At 41.8% G+C, this 22,746-nt stretch overlaps 1 protein-coding gene across 7 annotated transcripts in view; it reads left to right on the top strand.

Moving 5' to 3' along the window:
• bcas3 (BCAS3 microtubule associated cell migration factor) overlaps window positions 1-22,746 on the top strand; it is a 937,438-nt gene that overhangs the window by 316,975 nt on the left and 597,717 nt on the right. For 6 of the 7 annotated variants that reach the window (XR_007449398.1, XM_049576750.1, XM_049576751.1 and 3 more), the window contains exon 17: window positions 2,146-2,190. The exons of the other annotated variant lie outside the window; for it this stretch is intronic. Coding sequence is in view for 5 of the 6 variants with exons in the window: in XM_049576750.1 (XP_049432707.1) it covers window positions 2,146-2,190 (45 nt within the window). In the remaining variant the exon portion in view is untranslated. The remainder of the gene's footprint in view (window positions 1-2,145; window positions 2,191-22,746) is intronic. 7 annotated transcript variants of the gene reach the window in all.

Below are 22,746 nucleotides of genomic sequence, written 5' to 3'. Positions count from 1 at the left end.
AGTTTATGTTATTCATTTCACGGTCTGAAATGAATAACATGGTTATCGTAGATTAGCGGGGCTAACTGTTAGCTGTTAGCCCCGTTAGCGGTGTCTGTAATGACTCACTGATGCTTTCTAGACATCGTGATTTCCCAAAACTGAATAAATACCACACATCGCAACACAAAACTGCTTTGCTAGCTCAATCATGTTGTAACTAAGACATCCGCTGGAAAAAAATATTTTTTTCACGGACCATTTAAGAGTTAATGAGTCATTACAGACACTGCTAACGGGGCTAAGAACTGACGGTTGTTAGCTTAGCTTAGGTTGTTAATCCCGCTGAAGGGACACTAACAACTCAAAGTACTTACTTGCCTATAGGGGTAGGTGCCAGTGCCTATGTCCACAGTACAGTCATTTTATTGTAAAAACCTAACTTATTCCAATCTAAACATTTCAGTTACTGTTCAGTTACTATTGCTATTAGGCTTTTATTGGTTATTTTTATGTATACATGGGATGAATGTGAAAGTAACTAACTAAAAGTGACTTTTTAAGGTGAGTTTTACATTAAAGCCTCTATGAGCCAAATGCTGAAAGTATTGTTTTTTGACTGGGTGTGTAGTTTTTCTTCAACTACCACTGCCATCAAATCTCATCAGTTTGTTCACCACCAGCTGTAAACTCCACCAACAATGAGTTTGAAGAAAATGGAGGGAGAAATTCCTAGTGGCACTAGTAAACCTCAAAGCCTACTTGGCCTTTACTACCCCATGGAGATTGCTGAAGCATGGAGAGTTGTCCATCACTCTTCCATTGGAGTCCATCCATTTACCCAGCTGGAGGCCCAGAATGGGGGCTCAGCACGTTTGATGGGCTCAGCAGTGGGTAGATGGTAGAGACTGTCCACCCCCCTCTGCAGCTCCTTTAAAAGTGGCAGTTTACGAGTGGGCCTCCATTACACCAACCAGCATGTTCTTTTGTCAACTTGCACTCCAGGAGTAAGACATTCCTGGGCAAATTGTTGCTCCCTGTCTCCCAGAGGAACATTTTTTCTACACATTCATGTACCAAGACTAATTGAAGACTGTGTGCTTTCGTTGGGAGGGCCCGGTCGGATGCAGCGAAAGCGATAAAATAAAGAAGTGCTGCAGAGTGCTTTGGTTGGCCCGAGATTCTGTTTTTCATGACTGGGGGAGGTTGACTGGCAGGGACAGAGTTCAGTCTCATCAGACCTTTATTGCTGTAGGGAAAAGGCTTATTTACTGTAAACTGTTTACGAAGCTCTGTCACTATCTCTGGACATGCAGAATAAACACAGGAACACACTCCCACTCCTAATGTCTTGTAAACATTAGAAACACGCACAGACTGACAGACAGACAGAAATACAATCTGAAAAAGACACTATACTCTGGATGACTCCACATGCATGTGCATGCCCACACACAAGCACACACTCACACACACACACACACACACACACACACACACACACACACACACACACACACACATGCATAGTGTAGTTATTAATATAATCACAGTGAACACAAATATGCTCACACACTTTCAAAAGACAATGCACAACTGTGCACAACATAAGTACACACTTGCACTGAAAAAAGAAGTTGCATGCAAACACAACTTCTTGTCTTAACAATGCTTGAGTGCTGTTAGTTTTATTGGTGTCCCCAGTTGTTATACAGAATGGGTAAACTCCTCATACTCTTTCTCAATCTCAACAATCCAAACTGTTTCCCATCGTTTTTCTGGGTCGTATTTACACGGTCGGATTCAGACCTACATGGTTCTGTACCCAATCTCTCTTTAAAGTTAAGGGAGAAAAAAATATCACAGATGTCTGAAGAAAAAAACAGAATCTGTGGACATGCTGCATCTGCCAAGTATATGGTATCACACTTTACAGAGCAGCTTGAGCAGATGAATCATCAAGCCATCCCGTAGGTTTTAAAATCCATCTTTGCACACAGACATTCTGTTTCCTGCCTGATATGTGTTGTGCATTTAAACAGACACGTCAAAAAGTATGTAATGTGAAAAGTGTGTTTGCTCAAGTGTGCTAGTTTAATAATGGTTTTTCCGTCTATCTCTGTATCCCCCACCCCCCTCACCCTCCTCCACCCCCTTCTCATGAAGACCCTACCTCTTTGGGGCGGGATGTTTTGCCATTAAAACTCCATGGTGAGTTTTGCTTCTCCCCTCCATGGCTCCCTCGGCAGCATGCAACTGTATATACAGCACATTGCCTTCTTTACCTCTCATTTGTTTCTTGGTATGTTTTGTAACACATCTGTGCAGTCATTCCTTAGGAGGGAAAAAATCCCCCAAGCGAGTATTTGTTATTTTCTCATCTTTTTGTGCCTTTCTTTTCTTTTTTTTCTTTTTTTGCAAACCCTTCAATCTCTCTGTGTTTGTTGAGCTTTTGTAGTCGGACAGTTCAACATATATATATTCTATCATATTGTATTGTATTACCAATTATGGCCTCACAATTTAATTAATGCAATGTCTTTTAATAAGAAAGGTTGTAAACATAAAAAATGGAATGCTTTAGGCCTGTATCATAAAGCCCAGGGCTTTGGGGCAAGCCATAGCATTTCTTGCCTGGTTGCCATGTGGTCTCTTTGAAACCACCAGCTGGAGCCACCCATTAGAAAATGGTATCTCTGTCTTCTTGTCTCTTTCTTTCAGTTTAGACTTTCCATCATCATTTTCCAAGAATAACGCCTTTATGTTAATCCTATGTTCCTTAAATTTTCTTTCAGCTTGCTTTGGTTGCAGTTTTTACTCTGTTCAGTGTGTTTGCATGCTGTAATTGTGCCATGTCATATTGTGGTGATATTGTGAACAGTATCTTGTGTGAGTATAGAAATATGAGTTATGTGGACCTTTCTCCTACGAAATGTATTTTGCAAAGGACTAAAGGTGAACTCAACATGCCAAATACTGTAAATTTTTGGTTTCATTAATTCTAACTAAAGAATTTAATTTCAAGCTTCCCTAATCAGTATTTGTATAGTAACCATGGGTCAAATGACAATGTCCAAAGAGGTCACTCCAAATGATGAACACACAGACCCAAAGATCATCTTTTGGCTCGTTTTTATTTTCTGTCTACAACTTTACTGCTTTTCTTCACTTTCACGGCTCTCACACACCTTGTTCCCAGCCATGGTGGGCAGCTGTTTTCAGCGAAAAACTCAGATTAATTCCAAGTAAAATATTCAATATTCTAATGTTCTGAATATCAACTCATTACTTGCTATTTTAGAATAAGCATTACAATGTAATGAGCTAGTTTGGTTTCAGACCTCTAAACCACTGCCCACAGCTCCAATTTTGATCAGAAATTTAAATAATTGTGGTGCTCACTGACTGCACCGACAGACAACTGAGCCAATCAGAGCTTTGGAGGCAGGACTAAGAATGGGTATGTCACCTTCCTTTGCCAAAGTTAGATGAAACCCAACACAAAAATGCCCGGGACAGCTGTAAAGATTCTTGTTAGTCGAATAACAAAAAGAAAAAAACAACCCTTAAATCTGCACTTTCCTTCAATTGTCAAGAAATACAATAACTACTCTTTGCAGCCACATACACAACTTCCATTTTAACTGAAAAGAACATTGGTGAAACTTCCCCTCCCAAACAGAAAATAGCTGTCAAGAACACTGTCAGGCTGATTACTAAAGTGAAATTTTATAATGGCAATTTAACCTTATTTTAATCAGGCAATTATTTACCCTGACTTGTAACTTGATTTTTTAATGCTTTCACTCAGAATCAAACTTCAGAGTGCACAGCATCTTCCCATTCAAGGAACTTTTTCTTCTAGGGGGCTGAAGCTAAGTCTCTTTTAAACGCTGTTTCAAGAAATCAGATGCTTACAAGCTTTTAAAAGAAGCCCCATTATGACACAGTTACTTATGGAGAGATGATTGAGTGACTCAGCGAAGTGAACTTTTCCCTTCCTGGCTCCCTGCTCTCCAGCTCCTCCCTGGTGACTCCATTCACTTTAGAAAATAAATAGCATGTGGTGCCTTCCCCATGTCTTGGGTTTCATCTTTTGTTGTGGGCAGTCACTCATACTTTTTAATTGAAGCTTTTTTCTTTCTGTCTTTATCCACCTCCTGTTTAATCTAGGCCCTTAGTGATTTCATAGCATATACTTTTCAGAGGTACACATCATTAGCACCAGAATCTTGACCCTCACAATAACCGCCTTCCACTTATATTTGAGCCAGTTAAACCTTTATTGTTTCTCTAATAGTGTATGTCTTGAGATTTGAACTATGACAGTCCATTTGCCAATATCTGCTTACCCAGAATTCATTCATTTTAGTTGATTCCCAGGATAACATGAACTGTGTCATGTCTTCTTGAATGTATGTTCAAAGCATGAACAACTGACTTTGTTGTGGGAGACTCCAACTTTCTGACCAAATTTATGTGCTTACACCAATACTTGCACAACTGACAACTGACACCTAAGATTATTTGATAAACCTACATGATCAGTGTGGCACACATAGAGTATAGGGAATAGGAACAGGTGAAAAAAAAAGTCCTTGGTTCCATGGTGATGGCCGCTCTCCAATGTTCACTGAGTTTCCCCAGTGGTTGTCATTAGTGCTGTGTGTTCGACACAGGCCCGAGGCTGCCGCTTTTCCAAGGGCTGTTGTAAAATAATAAATGTGACGTTGAAGGACGTGTCCTCCACATGACTTCCTCCCTCCCTCTCTTTCTCTCTCTGTCTTTCTTTTCCTTCCTAGTTGCAGTCTTAATACCAGCTCCTTTTATGCTTTTAATTAACCATATGGCCCAGAATCAGTGCAGCAACAGCCATACAGCTCTTTGTCACTGGATGGCCAGCTGAAGTGAGCTCTTTCATATTTGTTTACTGCGAGGGCCCTGAAAATGAATGGAAGCTGCAACTGGACTTCCATCCCCCCTTGGAGGCGCCTCACGTTAGCCCCGGACATAGTAATGCAAAGGGACTTTGATGGTTGATGTCGCAGATTGAATTATGGAAAAGCTATTAGCTTGGTCAAGAGTCCTCATTTGTTAAATTAAAAGTGGAAATGACATGAGTCTTCAGTGAATTAAAGTTGCAAAGAAAATGGATTCCACTCCCTGTTAAAGGGCAGACATACCAAACGAAATATTGTGGAGGGAGAAGAAAAATAGAGATTTGCTGGTTGTTTAGTAACCACGCCCCCAGTTCTTTTTTATCACGTATTTATGTTTTATAATTTATTAGTATGGGGTTATGATTTTCATTTGTAAACACACTCCCCTACCACTGGTCCACTCCAAAAAGTGGAACTGCCTCTTTGTAGTACAAGGGCAGAAACCTTTTAAGCCACTTCAGGTGAGATCAAGGTGAAAAGGATAATTTAAAACACAGATGAGTTAAATTCAGTGGTCACTGCACCCTGAGGAGAGGACAACTGAGCTGTCATCTTTGGTCCAGTTGGCAGGCTCAGCTCAAATCCAGTTCATCAATTATGAGACCACAGTGAGGAGCCAATAATATAGCTTGCTTTCACAGACTTACATGTATAGGTATTGGTGTATGTGATTATATACATGTATGTACTTATATATACACATATTGGTGTGTGAGGTGGCAACCCTAATGCCTCCAAATAATAATCAGTACTTTGCTACTGACTAAGTCCTTTTTGTCATTCTCTCTTAAAGAAAACACTTTCAGGTCTTTTTCCTTGATTTATTTTTCAACTTCTATTTAAGTCCAAAGTAAACATAAACACTACAAGGAGCTCAGAAAATCTAATAGCACACAGTGTAAGTCATTCTGTGGTATATTCGTCAGCCCCAATCTCTCACTCTTAAAAACCAACATCAACTTGCTCTGAAATAGGATTTGTGTTTCCTGGGTTATTAAAACCAGTGAACCACCGTGCCTTTGAGAGTTAAACACATTTTCCGGCAACGTGAGAGATGGAACACCAGGGTTTCCCGGCACCCAACAAGAACTTTTACTTTGCAGGGCCATGCAGTCAAAGTTGGGAATACTGTTTCTTCTCTTGAGCAAAGAACACAGGTGAAATGGTGTCTTGTGACCAACAGATCTCGTGTTTCACTTTAATGGATCACTGTAGAGTTCTTGAAAATGTATACATATCTTACATATTGTTGGAATGTATGCCTCACTGAGGGAGACCATTGTTGGGACTAAGCCTTAACGTGAGCCTGGCCTTGTAACATGTCTCCAATTAAAGTATGAAAATGGCTCTCGTAAAATAATTAATGATTATTAATAGTAATTGTTAATAATGTTAAATAATGTGTAATGTGACATAATTTACATTAAATCACCACATGGGGCACACCAAACTATCAATTTGGAGTTCTGAGTAATAATTAAATAAATAACCATAACCAAAATTACCATATTAATAGTAAAGGCTGAAGGATTTCAGAATTCTTGACATAGCAGAGGTTGACTATTCATTCACTCTTGTGCAATATTAAACAGACAACAGATATAATTCCAAATATATTTATTCATAAAGAAAGCAAAGCAAAAAAACCACACAACTTCTAACTATGTAACTCTATACAAGCATGGGTGTGTATAAGTGTGTGTGTGTGTGTGTGTGTGTGTGTGTGTGTGTGTGTGTGCGAGAGAGAGAGAGAGAGAGAGAGAGAGAGAGAGAGAAACAAAATGTCTGACAACAGAGAACTACATGATGGCCAAATCAAAGCTGGCTTCAGATCAGGGGACGTCTGCTTGACCGTGTGATCATCAAAAGAATTGGGAACTTCAAGTTGCCTCTTTGAGTGTAGCTATGTTGAAAGCCAATTCATGATTGACTATGTGTATGCGATTTGTGTTGCAAAGAGTGTGGGTTAGTACAGAGGATCTTAAACTGATGTTTAATTAACCAATAACCTAACTGCATGCAATCACAACAATAGCTCATTAAACAGCATTAAAGCACAATTGACAAAGTTAAACAGTCTTGCTTAGCCTGTACGACTGTAGTCATGCTATGCCCAGTTGTTACATTACCAATCCTTGAATGGATGAGGGAAGAGTTGCTTTATGGCGTGTTACTGTTGTTAGCCGGCAGAGGAAGGCCAGAAAGAGCTGTGGTTCCAGGTGCAGTCTGTTCTGTGTCCATGTTCTGAAGGTGCAGATCCGAGGAAGCCGGTTGCTCTGGGTCCTTGCAGAGTTAGACATTGGGGTGCTAACTCAACGTGGTTCTCCTTATTGCTTGAAAGTTAGTTGCAAACCTTGTGTTTGGCACACTAACTTATCTGGTCTCCAGGTTTTGCTCCTGCTGTGAGCAATGGCAAGAGAGTCTTAGAAGGCGTGTCGGTAGCATAGTGGATAGTGCCAGCGCCCTATGTACAGAGGCATCGCCTTGCTGCAGCGGCTGTGGGTTCGAATCCGGCTCGCGGCCCTTTGCTGCATGTCAGTCCCCACCCTCTCCCTGTCTCCCCATTTCACTCTCTGTCCTGTCAATAAAGGCAAAAAGCCCATAAAAATAATCTTTAATTTAAAAAAAAAAAACAAAAAAACCCAAAAACAAACAAACAAAGAGAGAGAGTCTTAGGAGCAAGAGCCAGTCAGCAGCTCAAGAGAAAGAGCAGCAAGAGTCTGTAGAGCAAGTGCTCCCTGCGATGGTGCAGGGGCAAGAGCAGGAGTCTGAACGGGTCAGCGGCTCAGGAGAAAGAGAACAGAGAGAGAAAAGAGCAGAACTTCTCCTACAGTTTGCCTGGTGACATCACTGAGTCACATGTCACTGTGAAAGTACTGTTCAATCAAGTTTGACGACTGTTCTCTCACTCAGGTGTGACAATGATCTTGAGGAGATGAGTCCCAAATGGCTGTCTTTTTTTTGAAGAACAAAGAACCTTTACATGTCCTGTTTAGATCTGCACAAGTAACAAATTATCTGTGGTCCAGTGAATCTTGATTGTTGGGATTGAAAAGCAGATTTAAGAGGACATGCTTAGTGAAAACTGCAGTAAGGAAAACATCCCGTCAGACCTATTGGTTAGTTAACTTGACCTGTTTGTTAAATGCTTTATCTTCTGTTTGCACTGACGAATGAACAGGCCCAGGGAAGAGAAGACAAGGGCACTCTGGAGTTCGTCAAAGGGAATGTCTGGATTTTCTGTTCAGTGGCAAACAACTTCAGCAGGTTGCACACTTTCCACAATAGGGGTGGGCGTATTTGTTTATTGTCAAAGCATTCTATACATGCTAATCTTTGCCCCCCATAGGATAGGAAAGTAACAGCAGCAGTAGTTGACCTGTGGATGTGGATGTGGATGCGTATGCGTCAGCTATTGTGAAAACAATGCAAAGGTTGCTGTGATTTCAACACTTGCACCATCTGCAGGCAGTGAGAGTTAAAGCTGCAGGATTTATTTGTGTAGTCATTTTCTTTGTTTTTTATGTTTCATGTTTGAAACATGCGCATCAGTGAAAAATCAGCTACATTAAATACATTGATAAGAGATCAAAAACAAATGATCATTATAATTCAAAATTGATGCTTATTACTTTTTCATAGAAGTACAGTTCGACTCGTGGCTTTATTATATACTAGGGCCATCAGTGTTAAGGTTTTAGTAGCAATGCGCTTAAAGTCTAATCATAACGATTTTTTAAAAATTACATTTATCTCGTGCTGCTATTTTTGTCCCTCCGCATGTCCTGACACATTATTTTTATTTTTACTATTTTGTTTGTACTACTGCCAAATTGGAGCTGCTAAACAGATTTTCACAGTGATATTGTCTGACAATGTTAATGGTGACAATAAAGTATTCTTATTCTTATTCTTATCCTTGTCATGCCATTGCAGTGGTTCTCTGGTTTCTGCTGCAGCAGTGGTGGAAAATAAGACACCACTGCACTTTTTGAATGGCTCATTTCACTTTCAAAAACTCCCAAGAGGTTCACTTGACAAGTCAAAAGTAATATGCACCTGCGGAGAAAAAACTATTACTGTCTGTCAAAGCCACCACTGCTGTTTGTCAGTGAAAAAAGTATGTTTTACCCTCGGCAGCAGAACACCATGTAAGTCTGTGTTGTTTAGTCCACTCATGGAACGCAAGCCGGTTTCAGTAGGAGGATCATTGCTGTGAATTTGTATTTCCCTGTCAGAGTTTCTCCAGGAGTTGCAGTCTTGAAAGACTTAAGTTTGACGCTGCTACGCCAGCTGACTAATTGACTGACTGACTGACTGGTCAGAGGTACCATGAGTACCAGGTGTATATATTATAAATAATTTCCTGTCATTCAACTGTGAATAGAGTGGCTATTTTGTATTTTGAATTCCTTATTTGTTTTGTAGGGATCCATGGTAAAACTCAGAGCAAAGTTCTGAGTTGTATTTTCTTTTGGTGATTAAAAACTGGACTAAGACTGAACTGTGAAGCATAGTCAGGAAAACAAAAAACTGACTCAGTGGACTGAACTCTTGAGATTGAGAACTATTGAAATTCAGCAATTAATCGCAATTAATAGCCGTATTATATACACACACATCCCAAAGTCAAAAATTAATTTTTATTCCCAAATATATGGACCACAATGAACATTAAACAGTTCTGTAGACACAACTAAAAAGCATTGCATAACCAATGCTTATGTAAATGATTAAAATCACTCACTTTTCTAATTAAAATATTCAGGGACAAAATCTACCAAATCCTTTTTTTACCCATATAGGACAAATTGCAATTCTTTATATCCATAAAGGGGGTATAAAGGGTTAAAGGGGTTTTTTGGGGAGTTTTTCCCTTATCTGCTGTGAGGGTCCAAAGGACTGAGGGGTGTCATATGCTGTAAAGCCCTCTGAGGCAAATTGTTATTTGTGATATTGGGCTTTATAAATAAAATTGATTGATTGATATTCTGTAAACCATGAAAACTGTCCAGCGTCACTGGTAACTACAGCGTATCCCAACTTCCCACACTTAAAAAAGCACCCAGAGAAAAAGAACTACAGTAGTCTGTGACATTATGTTTTTGTAGGTGGAACCATTTTTAATCAGCCATAGTGTCTTTTTCTGCTTATGCTAACAATCCATTTCTGCTCTAATTTATTCCACATAAACCGAAAATATAAAACATAAAGTACAAAGTTCTGTGCCAGAAATAAGCTTTCATGTGAGTGGAATTGCAATATTTTTTTTGGCTGACAATACAGAGTAACAAAATGGAGAAAGTCCAGTTCTGCATCAGTTTCTTTGTCTTTTTAGTGAGTGTAGACAGAGATGGGTGTGTCGCCTCCACAGCAGTGTGGTTTCCAGAGGTCAGTGTTAAGTACCCCTTTGGGAGTGTATGACACCACTGTGGGCCTTATAACCCTTAGCCCATGTCATGACTGATCTGCTATGACCCAAACTGCCGTCTGCGGTCATTTTGACTTGCCCAGCAGACTTCACTACAAGCTGATTGGCTGTAGAAAAAAGTAATATGCGTTATGTTATAAAACCTGCCGCCAGCGATTTGACTAGCTGAGTTGCAGGTGACACCATCAGGCAGCTTTAGTTGAGCTCAGACCAGCCAGTTCACACTGCTGAAACGTTCCTCTGCAACATTCTCAGTGTGTGGCATTTCCAGTCGCCTCCCCGTCAACACTACTAAATTTGGGCTACATTTAAACTCTTATGTCTATTTTGCAATCAGTGACAGTGCTTTTTGTGGTTGCTGTTGAATGGTGGTGGGGTGTGGCTGCAAGTCACTCATCAGGATGAGGAAATCATCTCACTAGTTTGTAACTCTCTCCCTGCTGACTTTTAGCTAGCTGGCCAGGTCGACGTTTTCAAACATTAGCATCAGTAAACATAGAGAAAAAGATGGAGAAGATGGGCATCAACAGAGCTAGCATCCTGCTAGCCATTGTATAGCCATTGGAAAATAAGCTGGATGACCTCAGTGCCTGTCTCCTCAAAATAAATAAATGTTGTTGAAAAACATACTTGAATTAAATAAAAAAACCTATTTATTTATTGAACAATATTGACTCACTGAGATATTTATGTTTCTGTGTATTAAGGTATTTATCGCCTCATTTATTTATTTCAGGATTTATTTCATAACCATATTTATTTATTTTTTATTTAATATTGACTTAAATGGCATTCCATATTGGTGGGGTTCAGACAGTTCATTAAGCTTAGTTAAAAATAAAATGAAAAGGTGAGAGAGACAGCAGCAGTGAGATGACAATAACTGTATTAGGATGTGGAAATATAAGTCATAATTAAATACAGTACAGGCCAAAAGTTTGGACACACCTTCTCATTCAATGCGTTTTCTTTATTTTCATGACTATTTACATTGTAGATTCTCACTGAAGGCATCAAAACTACGAATGAACACGTGGAGTTATGTACTTAACAAAAAAAGGTGAAATAACTGAAAACATGTTTTATATTCTAGTTTCTTCAAAATAGCCACCCTTTGCTCTGATTACTGCTTTGCACACTCTTGGCATTCTCTCCATGAGCTTCAAGAGGTAGTCACCTGAAATGGTTTCCACTTCACAGGTGTGCCTTATCAGGGTTAATTTGTGGAATTTCTTGCTTTATCAATGGGGTTGGGACCATCAGTTGTGTTGTGCAGAAGTCAGGTTAATACACAGCCAACAGCCCTATTGGACAACTGTTAAAATTCATATTATGGCAAGAACCAATCAGCTAACTAAAGAAAAACGAGTGGCCATCATTACTTTAAGAAATGAAGGTCAGTCAGTCCGGAAAATTGCAAAAACTTGAAATGTGTCCCCAAGTGGAGTCGCAAAAACCATCAAGCGCTACAACGAAACTGGCACACATGAGGACCGACCCAGGAAAGGAAGACCAAGAGTCACCTCTGCTTCTGAGGATAAGTTCATCCGAGTCACCAGCCTCAGAAATCGCAAGTTAACAGCAGCTCAGATCAGAGACCAGATGAATGCCACACAGAGTTCTAGCAGCAGACCCATCTCTAGAACAACTGTTAAGAGGAGACTGCGCGAATCAGGCCTTCATGGTCAAATAGCTGCTAGGAAAGCACTGCTAAGGAGAGGCAATAAGCAGAAGAGATTTGTTTGGGCCAAGAAACACAAGGAATGGACATTAGACCAGTGGAAATCTGTGCTTTGGTCTGATGAGTCCAAATTTGAGATCTTTGGTTCCAACCGCCGTGTCTTTGTGAGACGCAGAAAAGGTGAACGGATGGATTCCACATGCCTGGTTCCCACTGTGAAGCATGGAGGAGGAGGTGTGATGGTGTGGGGGTGTTTTGCTGGTGACACTGTTGGGGATTTATTCAAAATTGAAGGCACACTGAACCAGCATGGCTACCACAGCATCCTGCAGCGACATGCCATTCCATCCAATTTATTTTTCAACAGGACAATGACTCCAAACACACCTCCAGGCTGTGTAAGGGCTATTTGACCAAGAAGGAGAGTGATGGAGTGCTGTGGCAGATGATCTGGCCTCCACAGTCACCGGACCTGAACCCAATCGAGATGGTTTGGGGTGAGCTGGACCGCAGAGTGAAGGCAAAGGGGTCAACAAGTGCTAAACACCTCTCAAGACTGTTGGAAAACATTTCAGGTGACTACCTCTTGAAGCTCATGGAGAGAATGCCAAGAGTGTGCAAAGCAGTAATCAGAGCAAAGGGTGGCTATTTTGAAGAAACTAGAATATAAAACATGTTTTCAGTTATTTCACCTTTTTTTGTTAAGTACATAACTCCACGTGTTCATTCGTAGTTTTGATGCCTTCAGTGAGAATCTACAATGTAAATAGTCATGAAAATAAAGAAAACGCATTGAATGAGAAGGTGTGTCCAAACTTTTGGCCTGTACTGTATATGCGAATGTGAAATCAAATTGATGCTTTGAAGGCACAGCAATTGCATTGCCAATGAATATTAGGTCAGGAAATACAACATTTGTCCAATTCAGTGTGACTTGTGGTATAAAACTCATCTCAACTCAACTCATCTCAACGCAGCTCAGAGAACTTTATTTTTCCGTTACGAACTTCATTTGGGGAAAGCGACAGTGCATATTAAAACATACAGAGTCAGTTAAGAACAAATGAATAAGTACAAATGTTAAAAAGGAAGAAACACCAACACACCTACAAGCATATACATACATACATACATACATACATACATACATACCAAAACTAACTATTCATCAGTCTAATGGATGAGGGCACAAAGCTTGTCATGGCTCTCTTGGTCTTGAAGGCCAGTGACCTATATCTCTGACCTGAGGGTAGGAGAGTGCTTCTGGTCTTTTGTTCAAATAGAAATACAGAGACAGATGATTTTGTTGAACAGATACAGATAATGACATCTCTGTACACTTCCACACAATACACAGTATGTAGAATAATGCCAATAATGTGGGAACAAATTTTAAAAGCGCAAATTCTGCCTGCAAAACAGCTGTGTGCAGTGAACAACATTTGCTGAGGTAAGCAGAGCAAGCTGATTGGCATGTGAGTTAGTCATGCTAGAATCTCAGAACCCATCAGCTATCGATCTGACGACATTAAACGTCTGGGGGCAATGGCCAGTATTTAAGGCTGATCTGTGTAGCCAGAGGATACTTCCTCTTCCATGCACTGCCCATTTTGGCTCATCTGTATGAGCAGATATCTGCATATGTCATCCAAGATAGTTGATGGCTGCCATATATCCAGAGACCTAAATTCAACAATTCACAAATCCCCATATTCACTTCTTACATAACTTTCTAATGTTTTAAATAATTTCTTAAATGTACCCATATTCTTTGCTTTCTTTCAATTCAGTGTCACAATCATTCCATAACACTCCATACACTGACACACACATCTACTTTTCATATTAGTTCTTGCCCATTTCCTTTCAAAAGTGAAATTTCCCCTCAGTGGATAAGTGCTTGTCCTCTTTGTGAATAACCCTTGGATACAGTCTGGAAGTGTTTTACAACGTGCTCTATACATTAACTGTAGTGTTTTAAAGTTAATTCAACCTTGTTAACCAGTCTTATAGCTCTGGTGTCCAGTGTCACAGGATTTGCCCAATGTTGAATGGCGCGCCCGCTGCTGAGCGATGAATCTTGAGGTCTCGCCATGAAAAACGAAATTGCTGTAGCTCTGGCATAAATGGTCCAATCTCCACCAAACTTCACATGATTCATATTAGTCCCGCCCTGAACACATTCTCATTACCATATTTCCTGATAATCATAGTGCCACCTAGTGTCGAAAGGAAGTACTTCTTATCAGATATTTATCTTTGGATTAATCTGAAATTTCAGTGCTCTGGTCTATATTTGATGTTCACAAACGTGACACATCATTAGTGTTTACATGTGCTGCAGAGGGTTTAATTTTGATGTCTCGCCATGAAACAGGAAATTGCTATAAATTTGGAGTAAATGGTCCGTTGTCCACCAAACTTGACATGATTCATATTTGTCCCCACCCTGAACACATTTATATGACAATATTCCATGATAGTCATAGCGCCACCTACTGGTGAAAGAAAGTACTTCTTACCAGACATTTATCTTTGGATTAAGTTGAAATTTCAGTGCTGTGGTCTATATTTGATGTGCACAAACGTGACATATCATTAGTGTCTATGCGTGCTGCAGAGGGTTTGCAACAAATACGTTTGGCTTTTTGATGGCTTCAGTGACTTCATATCCTCATGAAAATTGATACACAGGTCAAGAATGGCGAGCTCTTGTATCTGATAGGGGCGTTACCCATAAGGGGCACAAAATGCCTCTATAGTGCCCCCTCGAAATTTTCAAAAAACCCTCCTCATAGGATTTTTTTTTTTGAGTAGCAACATGAAATTTGGTACACATGTGTATGTTGTCCAGATGCACATAAAAGTCTCTGGCACCAATGGTCTACTCCAAACAGGAAGTCGGCCATTTTGATTTTGACTTGGCGTGATTTTCACATGTTGTATTTTAACGAACTAGTCCTAGGGATTTCATCCAATCGACTTAAATTTTTTTACAGATCATCCAGACACCATGCTGATCAAAAGTTGTGCTCTGCATGTCTGTAGGTCAAAGGGCGTGGCTGCTATGGTGCTGCCATTTTTGATCCATCACCATGCATATTCAAGCAGCTCTCTCTCCCACATACTTCATCCAAACTTCTTCAAAATTTCTGTACATGATAAGAGCCCCACCCTCAATGCCTCCATATTCTTGTAGGCAATCTTGCTCATGGCGCCGCCTTGTAGAAACAGGAAATGTCATCTTTTACACTGACAAACGTCAACCTCAACCTCCTGACCTGATCAACTCCATTTTGTGGCCACATGACGATCAAATTGATGAATCTCCACAGTGACACACGTGTCCTGTCATGTTGCAGGCTGCGGCAGTAGCAACTTTTCATCCTTCGCCACGGAACATCAACTTGATATAAATCCTTAATGTATTGTCCGATTTGCTCGAAATTTCACGTGTGAAGACAGTCCACCCCTGAACGCACCTGCCCACATCTGGTTTCGCTCATGCCGCCCCCTTGTGGAAACAGGAAATGCCCTATTATACATTGACATTGTCCGATTTGCTCGAAACTTCACATGTGTGATGACGGTCCACCCCTGAACGCACCTGCCCACATCTGGTTACGCTCATGCCGCCCCCTTGTGGAAACAGGAAATGCCATATTATACATTGACATTGTCAGATTTGCTCGAAACTTCACATGCGTGATGACGGTCCACCCCTGAAAGCACCTGCCCACATGTGGTTACGCTCGTAGCGCCACCTGGTGGATGAACGAAACATTGCGTTTTTTTCGCTCCTGCCAGGTTTTTTCTCCCTTCTCACTTTGCGCCACAGCCCCCACGTGCCTCAGGCCCCCGCGGTTACATGGGGGAGCAAGGGCCTGATCACAGCTGCTTGCAGCTTTAATTAGGGCCCGAGCAGGAGAACTGCGAGGTCCCTATTGTTTTTCTCCCGATTATTTATTAGGGACTGAGCCTAGAGGTAGAGGACTGCTCACAGAGCAGTCCTCGCCAAAGGCGGGGACCCTATTGTTTTTGGTGCGTTTATTCTTTCTTTCTCCCGCCGCCTCTTTGAACTGGAATTTGACCCCTAAATATGCTCAAAAACTCAAATGCTCAAACCAAAATTGGCACGCACATCAGAACCCATGAAAAATTTTAGAAAATCATGAAATTAACCCCTAAAGTGCCAAAATGGGCTCTCTAGCGCCACCTTGGTACACAAAAATGGCCGCTACGGCCTGTAGGACCGTTGTAGAAACATGAAACCAAAACTGCCGTGTTCGTCTCATGAAGACCTAAAAATCACGCGCTGACCCCTGACCTAAATCCAACAGGAAGTGAGCTATTTGCCCTTTCAAAGTAAGATTTCTGCCTTTCCTAAAAAATCTTCTTGTCATACACCATTTATCCTATCGGCTTCAAACTTGCACAGATGACAGATCAACTCCTTCTAATCAGATCTTATTTATAACTTTTTCATTACTCGATTAGTTTGGATTTTATGGCCTCCAAAAGGTGAGATGTCAGAAAAACGTCCTGACGATCTTCAAAAGCTGTCCCATAGGAAATGAATGGCAGCAGGGGGGAGAAAGAGACCAATCTTTGGGCTTTTTCTACACAGTGGCCACAGTTTTCACTGTACAGACACAATTTATACCACAAAACGTAGGAAAATTTGTCCTGCTCTCAGATATGTTGACATGGAATCTCGCACATGTACACATTTTTGCTGAGTGGCTCCAAAGCGAAGGGAGCGCCGATTTTTTTCTCATTCACTCCCATGTAAACTCAGAGGAGAAATTTCCGGAAACAGCTGGGGTGCAACACATTTTAAACTCGCTCCGGTGACCACATTTTTGACTGTAGAAATATAAAACACGACACGTGCGTTCACTTTATTTTCTTGATTGGACCAACGGTTTGGGTATGGGAAGAACTTGTTCGAGGAGTTAAAACCCATATTAAACAGCCTTCGCTGATCTGCTCTCATGAGCTCTGTGTGTGTGCACCTCAGGTGCAGGCAAGTCATTAATTGCCATGACAACGGCTGCACCCACAGACACGCACACATGGCTCTCTCTGTCTGTGTGTCTCACAATCTTTAAAGGACAGATTACAGCAGCAGAAACTTCATTTGAAACAGAAAATACACATTAAAGTGCCAAAATGGGCTCTCTAGCGCCACCTAGGTGCACTAAACTGGCCACTGCAGCCCGTAGGAATGTCGTAGAAATATCAAACCAAAACTGGTGTGTTTTACAAAGCCTCCCTGGTGTGACTTACAAATCACAGTAAGTGAGTGAGCTATTTGACCTTTCAAAGTAAGATTTCAAACATGCTCTTAAAAAAAATCTCCTCCTACACCTTTTATTGTATCGGCTTTTAAAGACGCACACATGCCAGCTCAACTGCTACTAAACAGATCTTCTGTATAACTTTATCTCTCTCATCATCACATTATTTTCATGATTGGACCAACAGTTTGGGAATGGGAAGAACTTGTTCGAGGAGTTAAATCTCCACTAAAACAGGTCTCTCTGTGTTCTGTCTGTCTCTCTCTGCTCTTCTGCCAGGTGCACCTACTTCATCACCATGGCAACCGCTGTCACACACAAACTCACAGAAACGTGTGTGTGTGTGTGTGTGTGTGTGTGTGTGTGTGTGTGTGTGTGTGTCTAAATCTTACATTCAGACATGACAGGGGCACAATCGCCATTTTAACCCTTTAGGTGCCAGAGTTTATTGAGGAAAATATTCCATTTTCATTTCAACATTTCAAAAGACTGTGGCTTGAAAGTGGTGACAGATAAAGGCATACTGTAAATGAGAAAACTATTCATCATGACCCAAAGTTTGTCATGGGAGTAAATTAACTCATCTAATTTGCATATTGTGGCGTCACTAGGCCGTGGCCATATTGGATTTCATACATCTCAGTAAAACAAAATTTTGAACATATTTACACAGTAGATTTCTTTTGTTTTGTGCTGTTTTTGTCATGTCTTCCTCAAAATAAATGAACAGGAATCTGATGGGAAGAAATTCACTCATCTAATTTGCATAATGTGACATCACTTGTACATACCTACAGCTACAGAAAGCATTCAAACATCAAAACGTTCAGCTCTGTAAGGATTTTCTGATGTTTGTTAAATAATTCACAATGACGACTTAAGGTGGGGGCCGAAACGGGCACGAGTGCGAGGTCCCGCCCAACGCTGCTTGCAGCTTTAAATTTTTTTTTTTCTTCTGCCCATATGATCGCATTTTTCACTGCCTGAACATACCCCAAAACTCACCAAACTTGGAATATAAGTCACACCTGGCGAAAAATTTTATAATATATTGTTGTCCTGAATTTCCACCACAAGGTGGCGCTATTATTAAGGAAAGTGCGTTTTGGCTCATAACTCCCATAATACTTTGTCGCACATTCAAAAACCTCATATCCACGCGTTCAGTGAATTGAGCTGAATCTTGTGTGTGACGACCCTGCTTGGCTGCGTTGGTTGGTAGTTCATGCTATGTTGATGATGTAATTGATGACATGATGTGTTGTCTTTAAGAGAGGAATCATCAGACTGCTCCTGCAACAGCTCACCTTGTGACGCAGACAGTGGAAAATCGGACAAAGACGGAGCCTCGAAATCAGTGCCACCAAGCTTCCCGCCAGATAACTCCGGCTCAGCCTTACCCGTTGCGCACGTAATCACACAGGCTGGCAGCGCATCAGGCACCTCACTGGAGCTCACATCAGAAACATCATCAATCGGACAGGGGGTAACAGCAGGTGAGGGAGGGATGTCAGCCCAAACTCTCTTACCAGCCAGACCGTTGCCCAAAATAAAATGAACCCCCTCAATAGGCAATGCCGGCCGCACCCCCACAGCTACTTCACCCTGCACCAGCTCACAATCAAGCAACACTTTATGCAAAGGAACGGGTAAAACAGTCATCCCAATCCCACGACTGAGGACAAAGTCACCACTGTCAGTCTCGGCGCACAAAGGCAGCACTGACTCGACCATAAAGGAGTCAAAGGCCCCTGTATCTCTCAAGATGGTAACTGGGACTTTAACATCGCTACCCACCAGTGACACAAACCCAGTCCTAATAAAAGGAGCATATGCCTCCAAAACATCCGTATCACAGACAGGAGAAACCACATCAGAAACCAGCTCAGAAACACCATCAGTAACTACAGGTGCAACAGCTGCTGCAGGCTTAACATTAGAGTTTCCTCCTCTATGCTTAGACCGCAACACTGGACAATCGGCCTTCCAATGGCCCTTCTCATGACAGTAATTACAAATGTCACTGCTGTCAAAACTATTTCGTGAGTTGGGTTCAAATTGAACTGAACCAGGCTTCCCAGAACGCCTCTGATCAGCCACTGCAGCACCGCGACTGCTCCCACCCCAGCCAACATCATCGCGGCTGGGTGTGTGATCTCTGAAATCACCCTTATGGAGCAGCACATACTCATCTGCTGACACAGCCGCATCAGCCGCAGAAGTAACCTTCTGTTCGATAACATATGTAGCAATCCGACCAGGCAACATGTTTTTAAACTGCTCTAAAATAATCAACTCACACAAATCATCAAAAGTGGTAACCTCAAGTGCAGACAACCAACGTTTAAAATGTGCAGTTAGATCACGGCCAAATTCAACATATGTTTGGCCACACGCTGGTGATATGCCTCAGGTACGAGCTCATATGCCTTAAGCACTGCAGATTTTATTTTGGCATAACTAGTGCTATCAGCCGCACTCAACAACGAATACGCCCCCTGCGCTTTGCCGCTGAGGACGCACGGAAGCAGCAAAGCACAGTCCGCATCAGACCAACCCCTCGCTACAGAAACGCGCTCAAACAATACAAAAAATGAGTCAGGATCCTTCTCATTAAAAAGTGGTACCAGCCGCAGATTATTTATATCAAAGGGATGCGTCTGTCCCTCAGGCCCTTTATCACCCTTACCCAGAGACTGACGATAACCCAGCTCCAGCTTCACTTTTTCTGTTTGCTGGCGGATCACCTCCAGCTCAAGTTGTTTTTTAGCTTCCATCTCAAACTTAATTTTATCATGTTCCATCTGTAGCAAGAGCAGCTCCTTTTGCTGTTCAAAAGTCAGCCCCTGCGCCTGGACAGGCAAGGAAACAGCAGGTGGCGCCAAAGGCACAGGAATAGATCTAAAAATTCCCAGCTCTACGAGCTTTACTTTCAAAGCCACTTTAATCTCCCCTTTAAGTTTCCTATCCCCCACATCCACCGAATAATGATCAGCCCGTTTAATTAACTGCTCTTTTGTACACCTCTCCAATGCCTCCTCTGACGGAGCCGCAATGAACGCATCAAATTCAGCCATTTCCACTTACCTCTAGGACCAGACACAAAAACAAGACAGACAACTTTACGCCCGGACAGGCTCAGGAGGACAGTGAAGTATTCCGTGCGCACAAAGAGGATCCTGGTTTGGAGATTCCCCGCTATCTAATGATCAACCCGCCTAACTAAACTCCCCCCTAGTCTTCATGCAGCGAGCAGCGGTGGGTATTTACGCACTAGAGACCGCTGGCACGGGGGAGCGACTAGCAAGCTAGCAACCCTCTCGAAGCCACGGCCATGCTCCCAAGACAAAAGCTTCAGCCGCTATGTCGCCACAGCACTAACACCCACACGCAACGCAACCAAAGGGGAACGCCGCTAAGCCTACAAGGGGATTGCCGCACCGTCACTCACCCACACACGCTGAGGAACTATCCCTGCCACCTGGCCACCTGACACCGGCATAAACAAAGAGACTGGCCCTGGGATACAATCTCTCCCTCGCCAAGCCTGAGGTAAGCGCACACAAACTCTGTCAACGCTAAAATACGCAAAAAGCCTCCACATCAAACACCATACTCACCCCGATCAGTCAGCCAAACGCACAGTGAACTCTCCAAGTTGTACAAACGATCGTCACCTAGCAACAAATTTACGCCAGAGCCGGCAACAGGAATCAAATTACAAAAGCCTGAAGGAAACTCCTTCAGCCCGATCAAGTCACATACACGTTTACGAAATACCTACTAGAGCACAATTTACTATAACACACAATCCTGACCCAAAAATCAAACCAAAACCAAACGTGCATCTAGAAACCAAACATTAAAAAACTACTCATATGTAACCAAATTGCGTGTGATGGACGAGCCCCCATTTTGTCATAACCCGGCTCGCAGGCAATGACAAAAGCGGAGAGACACAGCGCAAACTCAAGTACAAAAGTATATTTATTTAAATAAAGCAACGTAAATAAACATAATGCAGGTGTGGGATGTGGTAGTCAGTGTGATCAGTAGTGTACATGTGGATGTGTGGAGCATGCGAGGTGTGATGTTGTGGAGATAACCTAAATAAACAAAAAAGCCAAACAAAAGTACAGGCGCTGGCGAAGAGTCGGGAGAGAGAGAGAGTGCGGCGTCAGCCCGCACCGCTTATATCTGTCCACGCACCGGGCCCAGGTGCTCGTGATCAAGACAATCAGCTGATGACCTCGGGGAAAAGACAACACATCATGTCATCAATTACATCATCAACATAGCATGAACTACCAACCAACGTAGCCAAGCAGGGTCGTCACATGTGGTATAAGCCACGCCCATTTCCGCCTACCGTTTTTTTCACAAATTCGCAAAATGTTGCAAACCTACTTTTTCGAACTCCTCCCAGGCAATTTCACCAATTGGCACGAAACTTTGCACACAGCATCTGTGGACCCTCCCAACAAAACGTTTATTAAAAGAATTTTGATATTGCAAAGAATACTTAAGTTATTAAAAAACAACTTCCTGCAGATTTCGTTCTAAAGAGGAAGTGCTGCATATCTCCACATTGGTGTATCCGAATGACATGAAACTCAGGTTACCACTTCCCCATGAGCCCCTGAGGGTCTGTGCAAAGTTTCGGGTGATGACCACAAGGTGGCACTCTTTAAATTTAAGTATTTTATATCTCAACATCGGTTGGGCGGAATAACACGAAACTTGGTATAATTATTGTCAATGCCCTCCTGAGGATATCTGATGAAGGACTTACCGATCCGCCACTAGGTGGCGCTCTGGTGGCGGTCTAATTTAATATTTGACACTGTGCCAACACCATAACACTCATGGAAATAAAATTGATAGGGGTGGTATAGATTGGCCCCTGTAACTCACACACCAAAAATGACCAGCAGGTGCCGTTATTTTCAATGCAAAAGCGTTTTTGGCTAATAACTCCCACATAATATGTCGCACATTGTTAAACCTTCTATTTACGTGTTCTCTGAATTCAGCTGAATTGTGTGATGTAAGCCACGCCCACTTTCGCGGTAACTTTCCATTCGCTAAATCTCCACAAATGAAAAACGTACTTTTTCGAACTCCTCCGAGGCGATTTGACCGATTTGCACCAAACTTTGCATGAAGCATCTGTGGACCCTCCTGACAAAAAGTTATTAAAAGAATTTTGATCGTCCAAAAAACGCCCAAAAAATATAAAACAACAAATTCCTGCATATTGTTTTCAAAACAGTCTTTCATATCTTGAGCAAATACAGTCGGATTACCACAACACTTTTGCTGATTGTGTTCCATGGCCCGATGAGAGTTTGTGCAAAATTCGGTGCAAATCGGCCAATAGGTGGCGCTCTGGTGGCATTCTAATTAGTGTGAATG

Source organism: Epinephelus fuscoguttatus, linkage group LG5 (assembly GCF_011397635.1).
Source record: "Epinephelus fuscoguttatus linkage group LG5, E.fuscoguttatus.final_Chr_v1".
NCBI classification, from domain to species: Eukaryota; Metazoa; Chordata; class Actinopteri; order Perciformes; family Serranidae; genus Epinephelus; species Epinephelus fuscoguttatus.
The sequence above is the reverse complement of the archived record's forward strand: the minus strand, read 5'-3'. Positions and strand labels throughout refer to the sequence as shown.